This window comes from Talpa europaea (genome assembly GCF_964194135.1).
Source record: "Talpa europaea genome assembly, chromosome: 14".
Taxonomy (NCBI): Eukaryota; Metazoa; Chordata; class Mammalia; order Eulipotyphla; family Talpidae; genus Talpa; species Talpa europaea.
Window position 1 is genome coordinate 13,210,015 of NC_140082.1, and position 20,835 is coordinate 13,230,849.

Consider the following 20,835-nt stretch of genomic DNA (forward strand, 5'->3'; position numbering starts at 1 on the left):
TTGAGACGCCTCTCTGAAGGGATGTTTAGGGAGACCCCTCTGTGTACCCCCCCCCCCCAAAAATAGGACCCTTCTGAGTGTTGCTTTGTGAAGCACCACTACTGGGTTTTGTTTTGTTTTTTTAGTAGAAAAACTGGGGTGTAGGAGAGAGGTGAGAGGATTCACCAGAGACAAGAGTGGGGAGCAGAACAGGTGGATCTACTGAAATACACTGCTGAGGGGAGCAGTGGGCGAGACAGGAGAGAACTACTGCACCATATGTGGGTCAGCTCCCTGGCTGGGGATCGAACTCAGGTCATGGTGGTGATAGTGCTGAGACTTAATCCCTAGGTCACTGAGGAGGACACTAAGGAGGGCTTTTTCTTTTAAGCAAGGTGACATTGCTTTATCCTGGGCCCTTGGGGAATGCCAGTTGCAGATTTGGGTCATAGAATACCAGGGGGCAGGCTGGCCAGGTGCCTGCCACCTGGCCACAAGGAAACATGTGGTGAAAGAGTCCCTTTGAGAATCTAGGAAGTTCCTTTGTTCTTATTTTCTTTCCTGATATATTGCTGAAGGGTTGTATCCTCGGGCAAATCGCCTACATTTTGAGGCCAAGTTTCTATAAAATAGAAGCAGGGAGTTGGGGTTTGGGATGTTCCTGCTGCCCTGATCTAACTCCTTCCCCTTTTCATAGACAGAAAACTAAGGCCTGGGTATGTTTGTTCCAAGGCCCCATGCTCACCACAGCAAAGATGGGATGTTGGTCTGTGACTCTTCCCTGCCCTTGGCAGTTTCCTTGGGAGCCACGTACCTCTGTGCTACCTGCAAGGTCACCTTGTGGCCCACACTGGCCTCTTCCTGCCAGGCCACCAACTGGGAGACTAGCTGGGCACTGATGGAAAATGCACATGCTTAATTTTGTGGTTTGGGAGGAAGCTCTTTGGTAGCAATCTTCAAAGGGGCCTCTCCTCCTCCTGGCCCTCAGAGGCTGATGAGGGGCTGGGCATGAAGGAGAGGCCCTGCCTTGGGGGATGGAACACCAGGAAAGCCAACTGACACCTGGGACATTGCCTCTCCCTCCCTTTCCTGGTAATGACTTTCAGTGGCCACCTCCCAGCTTCTTCCTGTTCCATTCTCATCAGTTCCAAATAGTGAGCAGGTGATAAAACTTTAATCTGCTATATTTTTATTTGTCCCTAAATGGAATGCCACAAATCTTTTTATAAAGGTTTCTTTTATTTATTCATTTATTAATTTAAGAAGGAACTGGCAGAAACCCCATTTTCAAATCTCCTTAACTCCTAAGATGTTTTCTGGGAGCTGGGAAGAGAGGTGTCCCTGCTTTTGCCATGTTCCATTTGAGATTAAATGTTGAGATTTGGGGGAGGTTGGCTATTTAATGAATACAGGGTAAAGACTGACCAAACATTCTTCCTACTACCCCCCTCCAAGCATCAGTATCCTGTTTTAGAAAACCATCCTCTTCTGCTTTATACTTAATGTAGCATTTCCCCATCTTATATTGAAAGAGATTATTTTATTTCTCTTTTTAAAATAAAATTTTATTTACTTATTTTTGCACAGAATTTGAGGGCCAGAGGTGTGGGGAGGTGAGAGAATTTACCAGAGATAGAGTAGGGAGCAGAACAGGCTGGTCTACTGAAACACACTGCTGAGGGGAGCAGCGGGCCAGACAGGAGAGTCTGCTGCGCCATGTGGGTATCTCCCTGGCCGGGGATCAAAACTGGTGCTGCAGTGGCTGCGGATAGCGTCATAGGTTGTATCTTCACCCCTTGCGCCACCGGGGAGGCCCTCTTTGAATCTTTTTAATTTAACTACACCGAGAAGCATTTATTCATTCATCCTGTCACCTTCAACAACACACATTTCTGGATCCTGGTCCCTTACCTGTATTATGGGGAGAAAACCAATAGGGTTGTCCTGAGTATTGAGACAAAGGCACAAAAGAACAGTAACTGTTAGCCGTACCAGAAAAAAGTTTATTTAGGGTGACAAGGGCCGTGGAGGCGCTCCCGTGACGAGAGGCCCTGAGCTGCTCAGCCGTGCGCTCCGGGCGCAGGGAACGAGCCTTTCTCTGGCAGCCCAGGCCAAAGGCCGAGCCCAAACAGGACCTTGGAAAGTGCAAAACAAACGTTAACTCGACTACGGGGCTTTGCACCAGGCACGGTGCTGATACCCGACTCACACTGTAACCCGTGTTTTCCCTCGCCTCACACTGTGTGTGTTCAAGCAAATTAATGGCGAGTTTCTTCCAGCGGCCAATATATGGGGTGCGGCACCCAGGACCTTCTCCTGCGCCCAGGGAGGCGGCACCCGGCGGGGGGGAGCGAAAAGGGGGTTTTGTTTGTTTGTTTTTTTAAGTCGGGCCACTACTGCCGGGTGCTCAAAGTCAGCCGCAATTGGTGGGTCCGCGGGGCGGGATCGGGTCGGAGTTCGCCGGGTCCGGAGCCAGCGCTGGGGCAGGAGGCGGGACAGGCAAGGGGCGGGGCCCGGATAGGGGCGGGGCCAAGAGGGGCGGGGCCATGCAAGGAGGCGGGGCGGGGCCCGGGCAGGGGCGGGGCCATACGAGGGGACGGGGCGGGGCCCGGACAGGGGCGGGACGATACGAGGGGGCGGGGCGGGGCCCGGACAGGGGCGGGCAATGCGAGGGGGCGGGACCAGGACAGGGGCGGAGCGATACCAGGGGCGGGGCCTGGGGGCCTGGGCGGGGCCTGGGCGGGCGCGCCCTCCTGGACACTTGTGCGCAGGCCGTGTTTCGGGATGGAGGAAGCGCAGCGCGGAGCTGGCGGCTCCCTGGCGGTCCCGCTGGGCCGCAGGCCCCGGGGCTGCTCCAGGGGTCTCGGGTGGTGCATGCTCTGTACCCCAGCAGGAGTCTGCTGGGATGGGCCGGCGGGACGGTCAACATGAGTCCTGCCAAGTGCAAGGTCTGTTTCCCTGATCGTAAAGTAAGTAAGCCTGCAGTTTTAATGACCGTTACAGTTATCTTACAAACTTTGGCAGCGCAAATTCTCTGTCCTTTTAGCACCAACCTCTCTCTTTCCGCTCGCACCCAAAGAAATGCAGCCTTTTGGGGGCATGGAGCCCGCGCCTTGCAAACCCTAGGCGGTGGAAGAGGAGACTGGATTAGGCTGTGGTGTTGATGGGAGGAAGAAGCAGGAGCATGCAGGTACCTCAGGGTTGAAGGGGGACCCTCTTTGCCACTCTTACTCCCCCTTGATAAAAGTGATCGTCCTGGAAGGCAAGTGTCTGAAGTCTAGTGATTGAGAAGAGGGGGTCGAATCAGTGTGGATCTGAGCAGGCAACAAACTTAAGGTTATGTTCTGAGCAGGGTAGTGTGTAGGCATTTCCCTGCCCCAGCGCTTCTTGGCCCCACCTGTGTAATTTTGCTCATTTTCTTTTTGGTCTTCATTTTACTGCATGGAAAAAAAGTTGCCAAAATGATGCAAAGTTTGTTGTAGAAAATGCAGACAATTTTAGATAATCAAAAAGCAACAGCAATCTCCCGTAATCGCCCCACCTGTGTGATCTTGAACTCTTGCTGTATATCCTTGCAGCCTTGTGAGCGTGGTGTTTTAATTTACAGACCTGCTGCATAGGGAACACTTTGTAACTTCTATTTTGACTCAACATTTTTCACCATCTGGCTCAAAGGCCTGTTGCCTGTTTATATATGACCTGTGAGTAAAGCCTGGATTTTCCTTCTAAATGGTTGGGGGAAAAGCAAAAGAAGAGTACTATATGGTGGCATGAAAATGACACAAAATGTCATTGTCTATCACAAATAAAGTTTTATTGGAACATAGCCATGCTCATCACTTATGTATTATCTCTGGCTGCCTTCAGGCTTCAGTGGCAGAATAAAGTAGTGGGACAGAGACTGTCCTAGCTGTAAAGCCTAAAGTTTTAAATTCCTGATTCTTTATAGAAAACATTTGGTTCTACAACATGGTTTTCACTGAGCCCACAGTGTTCCTATGACAGGATACACCTTAAAATGTAGAAGTAACCCCCTATAAATAGTGGATATTTGGGTTGTTTCTCCCCCTTTGCTAATACAATAGCACAGTGAAGAGCAGCCTTGTAGCTAAGTCTCTGTCTCCATCTGTTTTTCTCCTGTCAGGATATATTCACCTGGTCCATAAACATTTCCTGCACACCTCCCATGTATATGACCTGAATCTGTAGCAGGAAGGCACATGCAAAATTTTGGGAAACATGACCTCTGGCCTTCGGCAACTCTTGATCCAGTGGGAGAGCTACGTGTTTTCTTGGTAATTCCAATTCAAAGCCCATAGGTGGTAACAGCAATAATTGCTACCATTGGTGGGATACTTTCAGTATGCCAGGCTGAATATTTTGTGGGGGAATTCATGCCACCTTTGCATCACCACCATGGGGCACTAAGTGGGTGTTTTCCTTGGCAGATGAGGAAAGTGCTGGTGAAAGCGGGTCCAGAATTCATATGCAGACTCTCTACTTTAGGAGCACAACCTGCTCCAATAGACTCCTTCAAAAATAAGAGGCCTCTCCTAATGTAGGACTAGTCGAAAGACAAAAGGACTCGGCTGGTCACTAGTTACTGAGGCTCATGAACATGCCAGAAAGGTGAGGACTCTTGGGACTGGAAGGGCCTCACTGGTTGTTTCATTCCATAAATGGGGGTTCACAGAAGGCAAGGGACAAGTCCTAGACATGCAGGCAGACCGCCAGGAGGAAGGCTGACCTTCCACTTATTTGGTTCTTCTGCAGAGGAGACTGACAGCTGATGGGGGGCCCTCCATGGTGTGCAGGGGGCAGGACTCCCATGTCTGAATCAGTCTTTCTTATGTGTGGTGTTTTTCATGGAGCGTAGAGGTCACATTTCTTCCATGTGTGGATCCCTAATCTAACTCCCCTGGCAAAAACAGGCGAAGTCATAGGGTATGCCCACAGTAGTCCAAGGGGCTGACAAAGAGTACAGGGTTTCCTCATCTATAAAGCTATTTACACAAAAAGTTTAGCATATAAATCTTGAATCACATTTAATCATACATTTTCCTCCACGAGAATACTTTTCCCAAACCATTTTAATCCCAAAGAATAAACTTTCAAAAAATTGCAATTTTCTGAGCAAGTTGAGGTCTGGCAGCCACCATATTTATGAAGATGCTTGATTGGGTGACCACATGCTGCTTCTTTTAGCTGAAAGTTGTCACACAGATGGAATTAGCTCCACTCTGTAACCCAGCCATGTGCCTGACCTTGGGCAAGTGCATCAATTTCTGAATCTTGGTTTCCCCATCTGTTAGTGGGGCTGGTCCTAGCAGGGTCCTAACAGGTTCAGCGCCAGACTCTAGCACTCAGCAGGTACTGGCCTTGAGCACTGTCCTGGGTCAGCATAAACATTCTCAAAGCTGATTACGGTGATGACAAATTTCTGTTGCAAACGAAACCTCCAGAGTCAAGACACATTTGCCTTCTGGTCCTAAAAGCCTGGACAGTCTCCTGAGGAGCCAGAATGCATAGAAAGGCAAGGTCACATGATGCCCACATCCCTCGGAGTGCACACTGGACTTGGGTTAAGAGAAGGGAGAAAGAAAGGGGGGTCGGAACTGGAGAAGAGCTTCTCTGAAGATACTTGAGTTGAATGGGGAGGAATCAATTTAGGAAGGAAGAGGCAGTGGAGAACCTGGTTTTCAGGGAGCCCTGGATGCCCCATTTGAGTGGGAATTTTGCTGTTTGTGTGGAAATCCTGGTCGTTGATTCTCTGGGTGGTTCAGTCCTGCAGCACCTTTGAATTTCCTGGAGGGCTTTTCAAAAATGTGGATGCCTGGTCCCCTCCCCCTTAGAGATGCTGATTAATTAGTTCAGGTAGGTCCCAGGCCTCAGTGTCTTTTACAGCTCTGCGTGCAATGGAGTGTACTGTCAGACTTGGAAACCACTGCCTAACTTGAAGTCCACACGCTCATTGCTTAACTGGCCAGGTAGACGGTGTTTTCAGCTTATGGCTATGGTTTCTGTCACCATGACTCAGCTCTGCTGTCAACTGCACTGGCAGCCACTGTTGGTATGTGATTGAATGGGCCTCTCTTCCAACCACACTTTATTTACTGACCCTGAAATTTGAATTTCATATAATTCTCAAGTGTCACAAAATAACATTCTTTGGATTTTTTTTCAACCATTAAAAAATGGGAAAACCATTATTTCCTTCTGGGTGGTATGAAAGTAAATGGCAGGCTGGATCAGGCCCGTGGACCTGGTTTGCTGACACCCAGCCTCGCCAAAGTGGCCATCTCAAGAGGCACCAAGGACATGGTGGCCTGAGAAATTTCCAGCGGTCCATTTATTTGGAGCCCAAAGATGAGTTCTAGGTTACCACCTTTTCCTAGACTGTGCAATGTCCTTTCTTGCTCACGTGCTTGGGGTGACAGTACAGCCTCCGTTTCCAGCAGCTCATTGGCTCTCAGCCTTACCAAAGAAAGGGGAGGCTAAGGGACCTGAGGGTGGGTTAATGCCAGGGCCATAGCCCAGTGCCCCACTCTGGGGCTCTTATAACAGCTCTCCAGTGGCTCTAGAGTGTCCAGAGCTCTGCGGACCAGGCCCCATGCAGAAGCCTGGACATGTGCTCTATGAGGCAGATCCTGTTAATATGATTTCCATATGCCTTCCATATGTGGAAGGTAGGGCACAGAGTAGTGAAGCACCTTTCCCAAGAATACACAGGTCATAAGTAGTAAATTGTGCATTCAGAGCCTAGAAGGATGAGTCTCATCTCTGAGGGTTTCTCAGCTGGTTGACATTTGGCACTGTTGACTTTTGGGACCCTCTGATGTTTTGTGGTGGGGCCCGTCCTGCATATTGTGGGATGTTTAGCAGCAGCAGCTCTGGCCTGTACCCACTGAATGCTAGTAGCATCCCTGTTCCCCACCCCCACCCCCCGCCCATATGATGACTCAAAAATGCCTGTAAATATTGTTGTCTGTTCCTTGGGGAGCAAAATCTTCTCTCCCCCCATTATACATATTGTCTCTCAAAAGTTAGCACTTGTTTTTTAAAGAGGTTCTTCCATTTATCTCAGTTATCTTTTTGCCTCTCCGAGACTCGGTTTCCTCATCATGAGTTGGAGGCTATGACCTCCCCTGCACAGGGCTGTGGGGATTCAGTGAGAAGTCCTCCGTGCCCCATCCCTAGGAACGTGGGAGAATCCTGACCCTCCCTCCTTCCCAGTGCCGCTCTGCCTGATCTCGTGCCTGGACAACAGACACGTTTGGTGTTTGGCTAACATCATACCATACTCACAATGTCACGATGGAACATTCAGCCTCCACACTTACCTTGCAGCAAATGCTGGCAGAAGGTCAGACCTCAAGAGCCGATGTTGGCTGGCCTCCAACCTTGTCAAAAACAAATAAAAATAGCCACTAGCCCAGGGACAAAACGGGTCATTGCAGCAGCTTGTGTGTCATCCTCCTACCTTGTTGAGGGTTTGTGACCCTCCCGTTGCTGGGTCTCCATCACTGGTTCGGGAATTAAAATGGTGGCCATGAATGGTATTTCCCAGGTCAAGTAATGGTACGTTTTGAATGGTTGAGTTTTCTTTTTTTTTTTTTTTTTAAGATTTATTTATGCATACAAGAGCTGGGGTGCAGGCCAGTGTTGTGGGGGGTGAGAGGATTCACCAGAGACAGAGTGGGGAGCAGAACAGGCAGATGTACTGAAATACACTGCTGAGGGGAGCAGCGGGTGAGACAGGAGAGGTCTGCTACACCATGTGGGCAGCTCCCTGGCCAATCAGGGAATCGAACTCATGCTACAGTGGCTGCGGACAGTTCCACAGTGCTGCGTCTTAACCTCTTGCGCCACCAGGGAGGCCCCCTGAATGGTTGAGTTTTCTGTTGTGGCTTTTTTGTGTTTGCTAAAGTTTTAACATTTGTGTATATGGAATGAGACATCTTATACTTTTTGAAGCCTAAGGATCAAGCCAGCCATTGGGGGAAGGCCTGGACAAGGTGGGGATGGTGGACGACAGGGAGCAGGCCCTGAGCAGAGGACTGGCCTGATGACTTTCTTGGTTGAGTTGGGAGATCAGCAGCCTGGTCATCCTGGTAACACTGCATTGAAACAACAACATAGAGTTTGCTGTGTTCCAGAAAACTTTCCATGTACTAGCTTATTTAATCCTCACAACCCAGTGTCATGTCACCGTCTCCGTTTTCTAGATGAGGCTACTGAATGCCCAGTGGAGACCAGAATGACCGCAGCTTTCAGCATGCTCATTGCAAAATTAGTGATTGTTTTTTACTTCTTGAAAATACTATATCATTGCAGAAAATTTAACAAATACAAACAAAGAAAGAAAACAGAGACCACCCATAATTCAACCACCCTAAGATAATTGCTGTTAACATTTTAAAGATTTATTTATTTATGCATACAAGAACTGGGGTACAGCCAGAGGTGTGGGGGTGTGAGGAGACAGAGTGGGGAGCAGAACAGGCAGATCCACTGAAGTACACTGCTGAGGGGAGCAGCAGGCGAGACAGGAGAGGTCTGCTGTGCCATGTGGGTAGCTCCCTGGCCAGGGATAGAACTCATGCTTCTTTGGCTGCAGATCGCTTCATATTGCTGAGACTTAACCCCTGTACCACCAGGGAGGTCCCTCTCATTGAAACTTCTGACCCCTTGAGCCATTCAAGGGTCACAAGCCATTCAAAGCCATTCCGGCTTTCCAAGGTGCCTGATCACACAGTTGCTGGACAGAGGCGCTCTAGGCTAATTGCTGGCAGGTGGCCCTGGCAGGTTCATACCCCATTGCCAGATTGAGAGTGGACTGAATGTGCATACCTGGTTCTGCTCCTGTTTAAGCCACACCAAATGACAGACAAGAGATTTTTTTTTTTAAGAAATAAAACCCCAGAACAGGAAGGAAGATCAGCAATAGCATTTTGGAAGCCAAAGAGCAGATGGACAGGAAATAACTGGCTTAACAGGACCAAGAGGACCGATGAAGAGAGTGAGAACCTGCTGGATATGCACCCAAGAGATGTGGGGAGTGGCAGCCTTGAAAGTGGGGGTGCCAAAATGAGAAGGATTGGGTAAGACGCTCCCAGATTTCTCACCCACTCTGGAGGCTGCCCATTTCTGCCCCAAAGGAAAGCAGGCAGTTTATTCTCAGAAGAGAGGCAAGCCTTGGTGGAGGGTAAGAGGAGGAAAAAGGTCTGTGAGGCTGCTGAATCCTGAAGCCTGCCCTGCCCCCCATACCCATCCCACCCAGTTTCTCTTCCTCCTTCCCCTCCCCAGGCTCCAGCCAATCTTTATCACCAGGCAGAAACCCAGAGACTTCTCTCAGGGGAACTGAACCAGCAAGGGAGGAGACTCTAGTGATGCTTGGGGATCCCCTAACACACAACCCTCCCAGGTCACCCCGAGTGGAGTTGAGGGCCAGCCAGCCTTACCAGCTGCTTATCAGCTCTTAGTTCCTGCTCTTGGTCACGAGGAAGTAACTGAGGCTTCTCAAACAATTCTCTAGTTTGCTGTCATCTATATTCACTGAGTAGAACTGCTGGTGATCATTGGGACCCAGTCTGTGCCAGGGTTCTGGGTTATTCTTTCTATCCAGCTGACACCGGAATTGAACAAAGCCAGACACGTGATACAGAGAGCAGCTCCAGCACCTCCAGCTCTGATAAATACAAAGAGGGGACTCAAGCGAGGATGCCTTTTGGCCAGACTGAGGATCCGACAATGCACAGTTGCTTGAGAGGCCTTGGCCGGGAAGGAGAGAACATACCTGCAAGACCTGGGACCAAGTCCCTGCCACCAAGGAGATATTTGAAGACAAATTCCTGAGTATGTTTACAATTGAAGGAGTCTGACAGGTTCCCAGGCTCTTTGATGGAAGCAGACACCTACCTGCCACACTCCTGTGAAATTGTAGAAGACAAAAGATCCTGTAAGCTTCAGGATATTAGAAAGGGGATTACCCACAAAGGATCAAGATCAGAGGGTCTTTGCAGCCACAACAAAATGATGCAAGTCTTCTAACACTCTGAAGGAGAAGGTTTTCGCTTCTAGAATTCCATACACAATGACAGGGTCAAATGTGAGGCCAGAAGAAAGACAGTTTTAAAACATGTAAGGCTAAAAAACATTTACCCTCTGCCTCCTCCCCACCTCCCCATACCTTTTCTTAGAAAGCTACTAGAGGATGTCTTCCACTGAAACAAGAGAATAAACCAAAGAACAACAACATGTGGAAGACAGGAAACAGAAATCCAAAATAGAATGAAAGAGAATCTCCAGGGTGATAGTGATGAGGGAGCCCAGTACTGCCAGGACCAGGGCAGGTGTGTTGAGGGCATCATTGTGACCTTTTCTTCCACTGCCACTGTACCACCTCTTAGCCAGATGAAACCACCAGAGAATATGCCCCAGCAAAACAAGGGAGTCCACCAAGAAAGAGAGCGAGGTGATTTCCCAAATTAGGGATCAAGCCCCAGGAAAAGGCAAAGGGGAACCCTAAGGATGTCAGTAAGGGGAAACCCCAGAATAATGGTTGGATATGAGGTCTAGAGAATGACAGCTAGTCGGGTTCAAGGAGAACTAAGGTCTTCAGGAGGGGTGTTGTTGATGGAGAAATAATGGAAATCATTGATTGTCTGATGTGTACTGGGAGGCTATTAGGAGTGGGATGAGTTACTAATAGATTTGAGGAAAACCAAGCAAATGAAAAAAATCATTAATTCCAGGAAAAAACACTAAGAAAGAAGAAAATCATGTATATTATAACTCTTATGTGAATACTGATCACAAATGAACAAAGCACCCATTTACTAACAATACCAAATTGCAGTATACAATTAACTCTTGAACAACGCAGGAATTGAGATGCCGATCAACTCTCCCTGCCATCCATAGTGAAAAACCTGTGTGTAATTTTAAAAAATATTTATTTATTTATGCATACAAGAACTGGGGTACAGGCCAGAGGTGTGGGGGGTGAGAGGATTCACCACAGACAGAGTGGGGAGCAGAACAGGCAGACTGACGAAATACACTGCTGAGGGGAGCAGCGGGTGAGACAGGAGAGGTCTGCTGCACCATGTGGGTAGCTCCTTCACGGTCCTGTGCTTAATCCCTTGCGCCACCAGGGAGGCCCTATGTATAATTTTTGATGATCCAAAAACAATAGCATGCTGTTGACTAAAAGTCTTATTGATAAACAGTTGATTGACAAGTACTGGGTATGTCGTATGTATACACTGTATTTTTATAATAAAGCAATTTAGAGAAAAGGAAATGTTATTAATAGTCTCAGAAGGGAGAGAAAATACAGTGCTGGAGGGTATTGATTAACTGTAAATTTATGTCATCTGTTTATAAGATGAATCCACATATAAATAGACTCTGCAGATTGAAAGCTGTGTTGTCCAGGATCAGCTCTCCCTCTATTGAACAGTCGGGGGAGGGAGTGGATGGGATGGCTGCATGAGATTGCTAGTTCCTCACCTCTCCAGATGGGAAGGACACCACAGTGTCTTGGGTGGAAGACTCCCAAGATAATTCACACATTGTTCAGAACCGTGGAGGTGTGTGAGTGCCAGAGAGAGACCCAGGGGTGTCCTCTGGTGTGGGTTTCTGGAGAGGAGTGGAGCAAGAACTTTTCTATTTACTGTTATACATTGGTTTGTTTACAGTTTTTAAAAAGTATTTCATATAGGCATACAGAAAAGTTCATGAAAGATACTAATACTGTATAACAAGTCTAAAGTACTGGAACATGTGAACTTCCTCCCTGGTTTGAAACTTCCTGTTACAGCCTTTTAGTTTTATTTGAGATCCTGAATCATGGGTGTATAAAATGAGTGTGAATTTAAGATTAAGAATCTGGGACATGGGGCATGTTGGGCTGGCCCCTGCTTCATTCCTGCTTTGGCCTCTTGAGTCTCCCTGTGAGATGCCTTGGGGTCTCTGGATGGGAGGGCAGAACCGAAGGGCTCTGACAGGCCTTGGCTTCTCTAGGGTGTCGATTTCCTAGCTGTCCAGCTCTAGACCCTCGAGCGCCCCAGGCTTCCTCACTCAAGTTCTGTCCTGTTCCCTCTACAGGCCCAGCATGTCAGGACTCCACCTGGTGAAGAGGGGCCGAGAACAGAAGAAGCTGGACCTGCACAGAGACTTTACCGTGGCCTCCCCAGCTGAGTTTGTCACGCGCTTTGGCGGGGATCGGGTCATCGAGAAGGTATAGATGAGGTCCTGGGGTTCTAGGTGGGGTGGGTCCCTCCTCCCAGCTGGAGGTGCAGGCGCAGCTTCAGATTCAATCTTCATGCTGCAGAAGAAGGTCCTGTGAGCACCAGCTGAGTGAGCACCTGCTGCGAGCACTTTTGTGAACACCTGCTGCGAGTTGGGTGCTTGATCTCATGAGCGTGTCACCCTAAGGGAGCAGCAAGTTCTTCCCTCTGTTTCACAGAGGTACCTCAGAGAGCCCGGGAGCCTCCTGCAAGGACCCCAAGGAACCTTTCTAGGTAGTTGGAGGGAATCATAAAATCCAGCCCTGATGTCTGGGGTGTATAGCTCCTTTGAGGAGAGCTTAACCCCTTGCACCACCAGGGAGGCCTCAGAAGCTTTTTTTTTTTAAGCAAGAAAAGTAGAGCTTGGTTTTGTTTCTTAGAGACTAAGCCAGGAGATTGGCCAGTGTGAGCCCCTCATGTGAAGATGAAGCTTGTGGGAAGGGATGTGCCCGAAGTCATACTGTCTCATGACAGAATGAGAATTAATGCCAGCGTCCCTTCTTCTTTGTTGCTTCTTTGTTCCTCCATACCAAATCTGGGACCTTTAACTTATAGGATGTGGAGGCAGCCACAGGGGCAGATCAGAAAACAGGCAAGAACATGGAAGAGGCTCAGCTCTGCCACATTCTCCAAGGACATTAACTCCTTGGAGTTTTAATGTCTTTAACCCCAAGTAGGAATAATAATAGAACCTCTTTTAAAGGGCTGTTATGAGGATGAACTGAAATTATGGTGGTAAAATACATTATACTGCAGATTGGTACAGTTATAGATATATCATGTCATCAACAAAGGAATAAACAGTTGCTCATCCATCCACCCCTGCCATCCATCTATTCCCATCTTCCATACATCAACCCCTATAATCCATCCATCCATTCATCCATCCATCCATCCATCCATCCATCCATCCATCCATCAATCATCCATCCATCCATCCATCCATCCATTCATCCATCCATCATCCATCCATCCATCAACCCCTATAATCCATCCACCCACCCACCCACCCTTCCATCCATCCATCCATTCCCATCATCCATACATCAATCCCAATCACCCATCCATCCATCCCATCCCATCCCATCCAGCCATCATCCATCTTTCCCATTTTTGCGTCCATCCATCCATGCTTCCATCCATCCATCTGTCCATCCAGTCACTCATTATGTAACCAGCATTGAATACCTGCCCTGTGCAGGGCTATGTGCTGTAGGAATACAAAGAAAAATGATGTGCTTCAGGTATCAAAGGAGGCTCTGCATCAGTGATATGGGTCACAGCACTCAGCCTCCAGTACAGGCAGATGTGCAGCCCCCGCCCCTTTTCACTTTCCCTGCCCAGGTGCTCATCGCCAACAATGGCATTGCTGCTGTGAAGTGCATGCGGTCCATCCGCAGGTGGGCCTATGAGATGTTCCGGAATGAGAGGGCTGTCCGGTTTGTGGTCATGGTGACTCCCGAGGACCTCAAGGCCAACGCAGGTACGTACATTGGTTCCCGTCCCCCTGACCCCCCGCACCCCATCCTTACCAGGCCTCACCTCCTCCACACCACCTGGGCAAGTCCATCCTGGACTCCAGACATAGTCCCAGGGTTCTCTTATGAGCCCATGTTTATTTGCCTTTGCTTCTTTGTTTAATCAAAATGTCTGCTGATACGGGAACAACCTATGTGCCTTAGAAAAATGCAGATGGTTAATGTGAAAAGTGAAAATCCCCCTTTGAGAAATGTCTGTATTACAGCAGATGGGTGTCTTTGCCTCCAGCTGTTTTTTCTCACAACTATATATACTGTATATCAATCATTCATTCATGTACTTATCTGTGGGTATTGACATAGATCATTCTATAAATGCTTTCCTTCCCGGCCCCTACCCACTGAGCAGCCTTGTCCCTTCACAGACTGTGTCTACATAGCAGCCAACATGATCTTATAAAACACAACTCAGGTCCCGTCAGCCCTTCCTTAAACGTGTCAGAGCTGCAGTTCTGCCTCCAGCCCTATTCCCTGAATCCTTCTGGTGTGCAGGCCCTGGGCACTGCCGTGCTCAGCCTTGGCCTCCTTTTCATTCAAGACAATCAGGACAGGCTTTATAGGTGAGGTTGTTGAGGCATGGGGACAAAAGTCATTCTGTCTTTTCATTCAAGACAAACAGGACAGGGGTCTTACCACCCATCTGGGGCCTAGGTAAGTATAGAACTCTGTCCTGAGTCCACAGCCTTAGTTATCCCTTGGCGTCCCCCATCATGCTCAGCTGAAATTCCAGACCCCTACTCAGGCCCTGCTGACCTCCTTCTCCCACCTTGTGTCTCTCACGCTCCATCCTGGGTCTGGGTCACACTGGCCTCCGTGGCTCCTGGGCTTGTCACAGAGGCTTGGAATGTGCTGGACTTTCTACTGATAGTGCTCCTGCACCCCTGTTACCATCTCTGAACTCTGCAGAGCAGGCCTCACCCCAAACTCTAGGTCTCCACTCCTGTACATCTCTCTGAGTCCTGGCATGATGTAGTCCGTGTTAGCACGTCTGCTTTCTTATTAATCCAACATTAAAGAGAAGGAGTTCCTCTGACTCCTCACTTTGTAATATAATCGCACATCTCCCCTGTTGCCAGCATGTGGTACAGAAACACCAGAGGCAGGCGGGCGGGGGATAAGTCACCCTTGGGTTTCTGTCCAGGTCCTCACACAAAACCCCTCATTGTTCCTTCTCGGGACCTTAGAGGATTCCATGGTACAGAGGCACCCACACTCGACCTGGGATTGAGCCAAAGGATTCACAGGCCCATACACTGTCCCGGGAACCTTTCACGCTTTGCCTAGCTGATGCCGAATGTCTGCCTTGAGGAGCATGAATATTTTGCTTTATTTTTTATTTATTTGTTTTTTTTTTAAAGATTTATTTTTATGCATACAAGAACTGGGGTGGGCCTCCCCTGGTGGCGCAGGCGGTTGAGCACAGCGCTGTGAAGCTGTCCACACCTTCTGCAGCACGGGTTTGATCCCGGCTGATCGGTGAGAATCCCACGTCGGGGACAGACGTCTCCTGTCTCTCCTGCTGCTCCCCTCAGCAGTGGATTTCAGTCAGTCTGCCTGTTCTGTTCCCCGCTCTGTCTCTGGTGAATCCTCTCACCCTCCTGTGCATCTGGCCTGTACCCCGGGTTTTTGCATACATGAATAAATAAAATGTTTAAAAAAAAAGAACTGGGGTGCAGGCCAGAGGTGTGGGGGGTGAGAGAGGACTCACTAGAGACAGAGTATGGAGCAGAATAGGTGGACTGACTGATGTGCACTGCTGAGGGGAGCAGCAGACAAGACAGAGGTCTGCTGCACCATGTGGGTTAGCTCCCTGGCTGGGGATCAAACTTAGGCCCCAGTGGCTGCTGATAGCTTGATGGTGCTGAGACTCAACCCCTGTGCCACCAGGAGGGCCCAGCTTGAATATTTAAAAATAAAACATTGTATTGCATTCAGCCTTAAAAAGGAAGGAAGTTCTGTCACCTGCTGCCACCTGGGGGACCTTGAAGATATGATAAAAAGACAAATTCTGTGTGATTCCCTGTCTGGGGGTAACCCAGGGCAGTCAGGGTGCTGGAGAGAAATCACAGGACCTTATGGAGAGGGCGAGGAGTTGTTTCGTGGATAGAGAGTTTCAGATTCACGAGATGAAAATTTCTTGTTTCACAACAGGATATGATTCACACTGTTGAACTATACCCTCAGGAAATAATTTAGATGGTAACTCTTAGGTTAGGTATTTTTCACAATTCAAAAACATTTATGGTTTTTTTCCCCACAGCATATTTTTCAAATTTTATATTTTTAAAATCAAATTTGGTTGATTTACCATTCGTTAACAAAACTATAAAATTTTGAGCATACAGATTCACACCTCGACAGGTAACATTATATTCTTTTTTTTTTTTTTTTTTTTTTTTTTTTTAATAGAGGCATGCTTTATTTACTTGTTTGCTGGTTTGTTTGCTTGTTTTGTTTATACATGCACTGGGTACAGTCAGAAGTGCGGGAGGGAGGGTGAGAGAATTCACCAGAGCCAGAGCGGGGAGCAGAGCAGGCAGAAGGACCGAAGTACACTGCTGAGGGGAGCAGCGGGCGGCAGGAGAGGTCTGCGCGCCATGTGGGACCCTCCTCCGTTGGCCGGGGAGCAGCCGGGGATTGAACCGGCGCCGCAGAGGCCGCGCGCAGTTTCGCAACCCAGCGCTCAACCGCTGCGCCACCGAGGAGGCCCAACATTATATTCTTTTAATGGCAAAACGGTATGAAGATAGACTTGAGATAGGAGTTGAAAACAAAAACCCACCGCTAATCCCACTACCCCGTGAGTTTGCTTTCTCTTTTTGTCCCTCCTAGGTCTAGTCCAGATGCATGTGTATTTTCACATAATTAAAGTCACATTCGGTTTTCTTCGATTATTGTGCTTGTGTCCATTGCTGCCATAGAATCTTCCTCGCTAGCCTTTCCGTGGCGCTACACAGTTGCACCCTGCAGACACCCTGCCATCCACTTCGGGCTCTCAGGCCTCCCTTTTCCTTCCTCTCCTGTTTCATACCAGAGTATATCAAGATGGCAGATCAGTACGTCCCCGTCCCAGGAGGACCTAACAACAACAACTATGCCAATGTGGAGCTGATTGTGGACATCGCCAAGCGAATCCCAGTGCAGGCATGTTGGATGGGACTCCCCGGTCACCTGATGCCCTGAGCTCTGAAGCAACTTGAGCACCCAGTTCAGAGGGGTGGGGTGCTGGATCCTCTGAGACTGGAAAGTCCAGAACTGACATGACCCAGTGAAGAGCTCCCAGTGTGTGTTGGGAGGTGATGCTGGAAGGAAGACCTCTGTTCACACCTCTCTGTGTTTGCAGGCAGTGTGGGCTGGCTGGGGCCACGCTTCCGAGAACCCCAAGCTGCCAGAGCTCCTGCACAAGCATGAGATTGCTTTCTTAGGTAGAGTGCATCTTTATCAGATATGTGGGGGTTGGGGTGTTGATGGGACACTCTGCTGGGTCAGATTCTCTTCCTTTAGCAGCCCTGTAAAGTGGGGGTCAGTTTGATATTCCCACCTCACAGTTTCATGGTCAGAAGAGCAAATCTAGGAGTGGGAGGGCACAAGTCGGTCTGTCAGCTCAGGGAAATAGGAGCCATTGCCATGGTCCCATGGTGGAATGATGCTGGGATAAGTAGAACCCCCCAGCATGAAATGCCAGCCATGTTCAGATTTCTAACCAGGATCAGAGGTCATATTTCTGATAAGGTCATAGCTGTGTTTGGGGTGTCTCAGACCTGTAGGATATCCTAACCCCTTGGGACAAGAGACCCTCATCTCTGCTACTTATTTGGTAAAGTGATACTCATTGTCTACGATATCTGTTTCGGGATTTGTCTTTGTATTTATAAACTTGGTGCAGTTGTGCTATCTGACATCCTTGCATAGTTTAGGGACATCATTTACCATAGTAAATCCTGTTGTTCCTTACCTCTGGGCCACAATACACACATGTGTGAAGTAGCTCAGTGCAATTCAACACCCAGTACTCACCTTACTGTAGTTACCTGGGCCTGCTGATGTCTCTGTTAATATTCACTGATTGGCTGTGATATGGACTCTCATAATTCTTGTTTTTAACTCCTGGGGAGGTTGAGGGTCTAGCCCAGGAACTGATAAACTACAGCCCACAGGCCATATCCTACTCACTACCTGCTTTTATAAATAAAGTTTTATTGAAACATGGTCCTGATCATTCACTTATGTAATGCCAATGGCTGCTTCTCCCTATACTGGCAAAGCTAAGTATCAATGAGAGTAAGATCGTGGTGTTGAAAATATTTCCTGTCTGGGTTGTTCTAGAAAACTTGCTAACCTGTGGTGTAGTTTTTTGAGGAGATAGTTTGACTCCTTGGTCTAACCTTTTGCCTTCTCCCTTAAAGTAAATTTTGTGTATACCACAGTAGCTTAGGTTTTAACTCAGGCCCTGTTTACAATCCACATGTATTGGGAGTTGACAGAGATGAAGTAACAGACAGGCAGATTCTTTTCTTCCCCAACCTAATGTTAAATGCCTTGAGAGCTGGGACCTGAGTACTTTCTTTGACTGTGAGGGTCTTCTTGCTCACTTGATTCTGCTTCCTGCCATGTCCCTGCCATCTCAGGCCCTCCCAGTGAAGCCATGTGGGCCCTGGGAGATAAAATCGCCTCCACCATCGTGGCTCAGACGCTGCAGATTCCAACGCTGCCCTGGAGTGGGAGTGGTAAGGGACCCTGAGCTTTGGTCTGGGGGAACTATTCAGCCTACTCTTGCTTAATGTGGGGGGTAGGGGGGAACATGCTTTTTTATTCTTTCATTTAAATTCTTTTTAATTATTGGAAAAGTAATAGAATGTTGCTGTAGTCAACTTAGAAAATATGAGAATTAAAAAAAGAGATAGAAATCATCCATAATCCTATGACCAGGTGTTCAATGTTTGTTATATTTTAGGCGCCTTGCCTTTCTAGCCTTTTCTCTGGGCACACCCTTTAAAAAAATCAGAGATCTTATATTTACTATTGAATTGTTTGTGCTTTTTTTTCTCTCTAATCTTCCTTTGTCAATAAGTATAGTTTACCGCATTTACAGTACCTACATATGATTGGAATGGAAAGGTTATATGGATGTACCATGATTTATTTACCAGTTCTCTGCAGTTATACATTTAGGTTGTTTCCATTAATTTTGTTCTAATTTTTAAAACATTGAAAGTAACTGAGCCTTAATAATCTTATAGCTAAATTTCTATGTATATTTTAATCATTTTCTTAGGATAAATTTCAAAGAGTAGAATTTCCAGGATAAATTTTAAAGTAAATGGGAAAAAGATTTAGGAATTTCTTATTCATTTTGATTTTTTTTTCCTCTAAAGAGTGAATTTTAAATTTGGAATGGAAAGGTTATTTTTTGACTCTTCACAGGGTCTTAGAAAATAATGTTTCATATATAAATGACTTCTTAGGGTAGAATCCAATTTTTTTGTAAACTCTGAATTTCTTAAGCTTGATTTCCGATTCAAAGTTTAGTCCCCAAAATTAAAAGCTGCAGCAGGAAACTGAAGGGTGGTGTCTGTATGCTGTGTTCTGTCGGTGTGGCGGCTGGGTCTTGCAAGGGCAGCCTGGTTGAGGAGAGGCCTGATGGCTCTGTAATGTGTCTGTGCCTTCCCTGGGAGGATTCAGCTCTCTTTTTGACTCTCTAGGTCTGATTGTGGAGTGGTCAGAAGATGATCTGAAGCAGGGGAAAATAATCAGTGTCCCAGAAGATGTTTATGACCAGGGTTGTGTGAAAGACATAGATGAGGGCTTGGAGGTAAATGTACTCTGGGGTGGGTGGTAGTGGGGGGCAGGGTGCCAGAAGCTTTCATTGTCCTGGTCTGAGCGGAAGCTGTCTCCCCTCTAATGAGATCTCTGTGTCCTTTGCTCCACAGGCAGCGGAAAAAATTGGCTTTCCATTGATGATCAAAGCTTCTGAGGGTGGTGGAGGAAAAGGAATCCGGAAGGCCAAGAGTGCTGAGGACTTCCCAATCCTTTTCAGACAAGTGAGCCATTCTTGTTGTCTGTTTCTCCCTTTGTCTCTGGAAATTCTTTTTCTTCAGTTGTTGGCCACCAGATTATTTCCATCAGCATGATTCTATCAGAATCGAGAGGACATTTGTGGGAGTTGGAATGTTGCTGTCGTAAATGTGCATTTTCACTCTGAGAATTCCATTGTTTGTATTGATATGGACAACACATCCTTAGATGGTCAGTTCTCTGAATCATTCTGGCTCTAACTGATCTCACAGGTAGAAGGGCCAGCATCTCTCTTTGCCAATCAAGAGATGAAATTTTTTAAAAATTTTATTTATTTTTGCTTGGAAGAATTGGGGTGTAGGCCAGAGGTGCGGGGCAGGGGTGTGTGAGAGGATTCACCAGAGACAGATTGGGGAGCAGAATAGGGGGATCTACTGAAAGACACTGCTAAGCTGAGCAGTGGGTAACACAGGAAAGATCTGTTATACCATATGTGGGTTAGTTCCCTGGCCAGGCATTGAACTCATGCCATAGTGGTGACAGCACTGAGACTTAACCCCTGGGCTACCAGGGACACCCCAAGAGATAAAATATTTTGTAATTTTAATAACCTTGGTATTTTTAACATTTCTAGAAGATCAGTTTTTTTATTGTAGGAAATAATTTATACCCACTTATTTGTAGCTGATTTTTCACTTTAAAAACATTGGATCTATTATTAGCCATGTCTAAAAAAAATTTACACTGGCTAGTTTCCCATTCTTAATCCATCTATTTTACTATGTCTAGGTTTTCTCCCATATATGTATTGTTCACATATATATTTTAAAGACTTGCATTCAGGCTACACACTTTGTTTCTTCTATATTTTCTTCTACAAAAAATGTAGAAGGAAGCTGTATATTGTTAGAAAACTAGTTTATCCCCAACTCTTAATGATGCATTATCTTTATGAGATGGGGTTACGGGGGAGATTCACTTTCTGCATTATGTATATTCACAATACTGAC

The 20,835-nt window shown here is 47.3% G+C and overlaps 1 protein-coding gene across 2 annotated transcripts in view; it reads left to right on the forward strand.

Moving 5' to 3' along the window:
- The window catches only part of ACACB (acetyl-CoA carboxylase beta), a gene marked incomplete at both ends in the record, with an annotated part of 76,370 nt that overhangs the window by 3,051 nt on the left and 52,484 nt on the right, over nucleotides 1-20,835 (forward strand). For both annotated transcript variants that reach the window (XM_084253860.1, XM_084253861.1), the window contains 7 exons: nucleotides 12,091-12,223; nucleotides 13,617-13,755; nucleotides 16,845-16,958; nucleotides 17,158-17,235; nucleotides 18,439-18,537; nucleotides 19,513-19,622; nucleotides 19,741-19,851. In XM_084253860.1, the coding sequence (XP_084109986.1) occupies nucleotides 12,091-12,223; nucleotides 13,617-13,755; nucleotides 16,845-16,958; nucleotides 17,158-17,235; nucleotides 18,439-18,537; nucleotides 19,513-19,622; nucleotides 19,741-19,851 (784 nt within the window). The remainder of the gene's footprint in view (nucleotides 1-12,090; nucleotides 12,224-13,616; nucleotides 13,756-16,844; nucleotides 16,959-17,157; nucleotides 17,236-18,438; nucleotides 18,538-19,512; nucleotides 19,623-19,740; nucleotides 19,852-20,835) is intronic.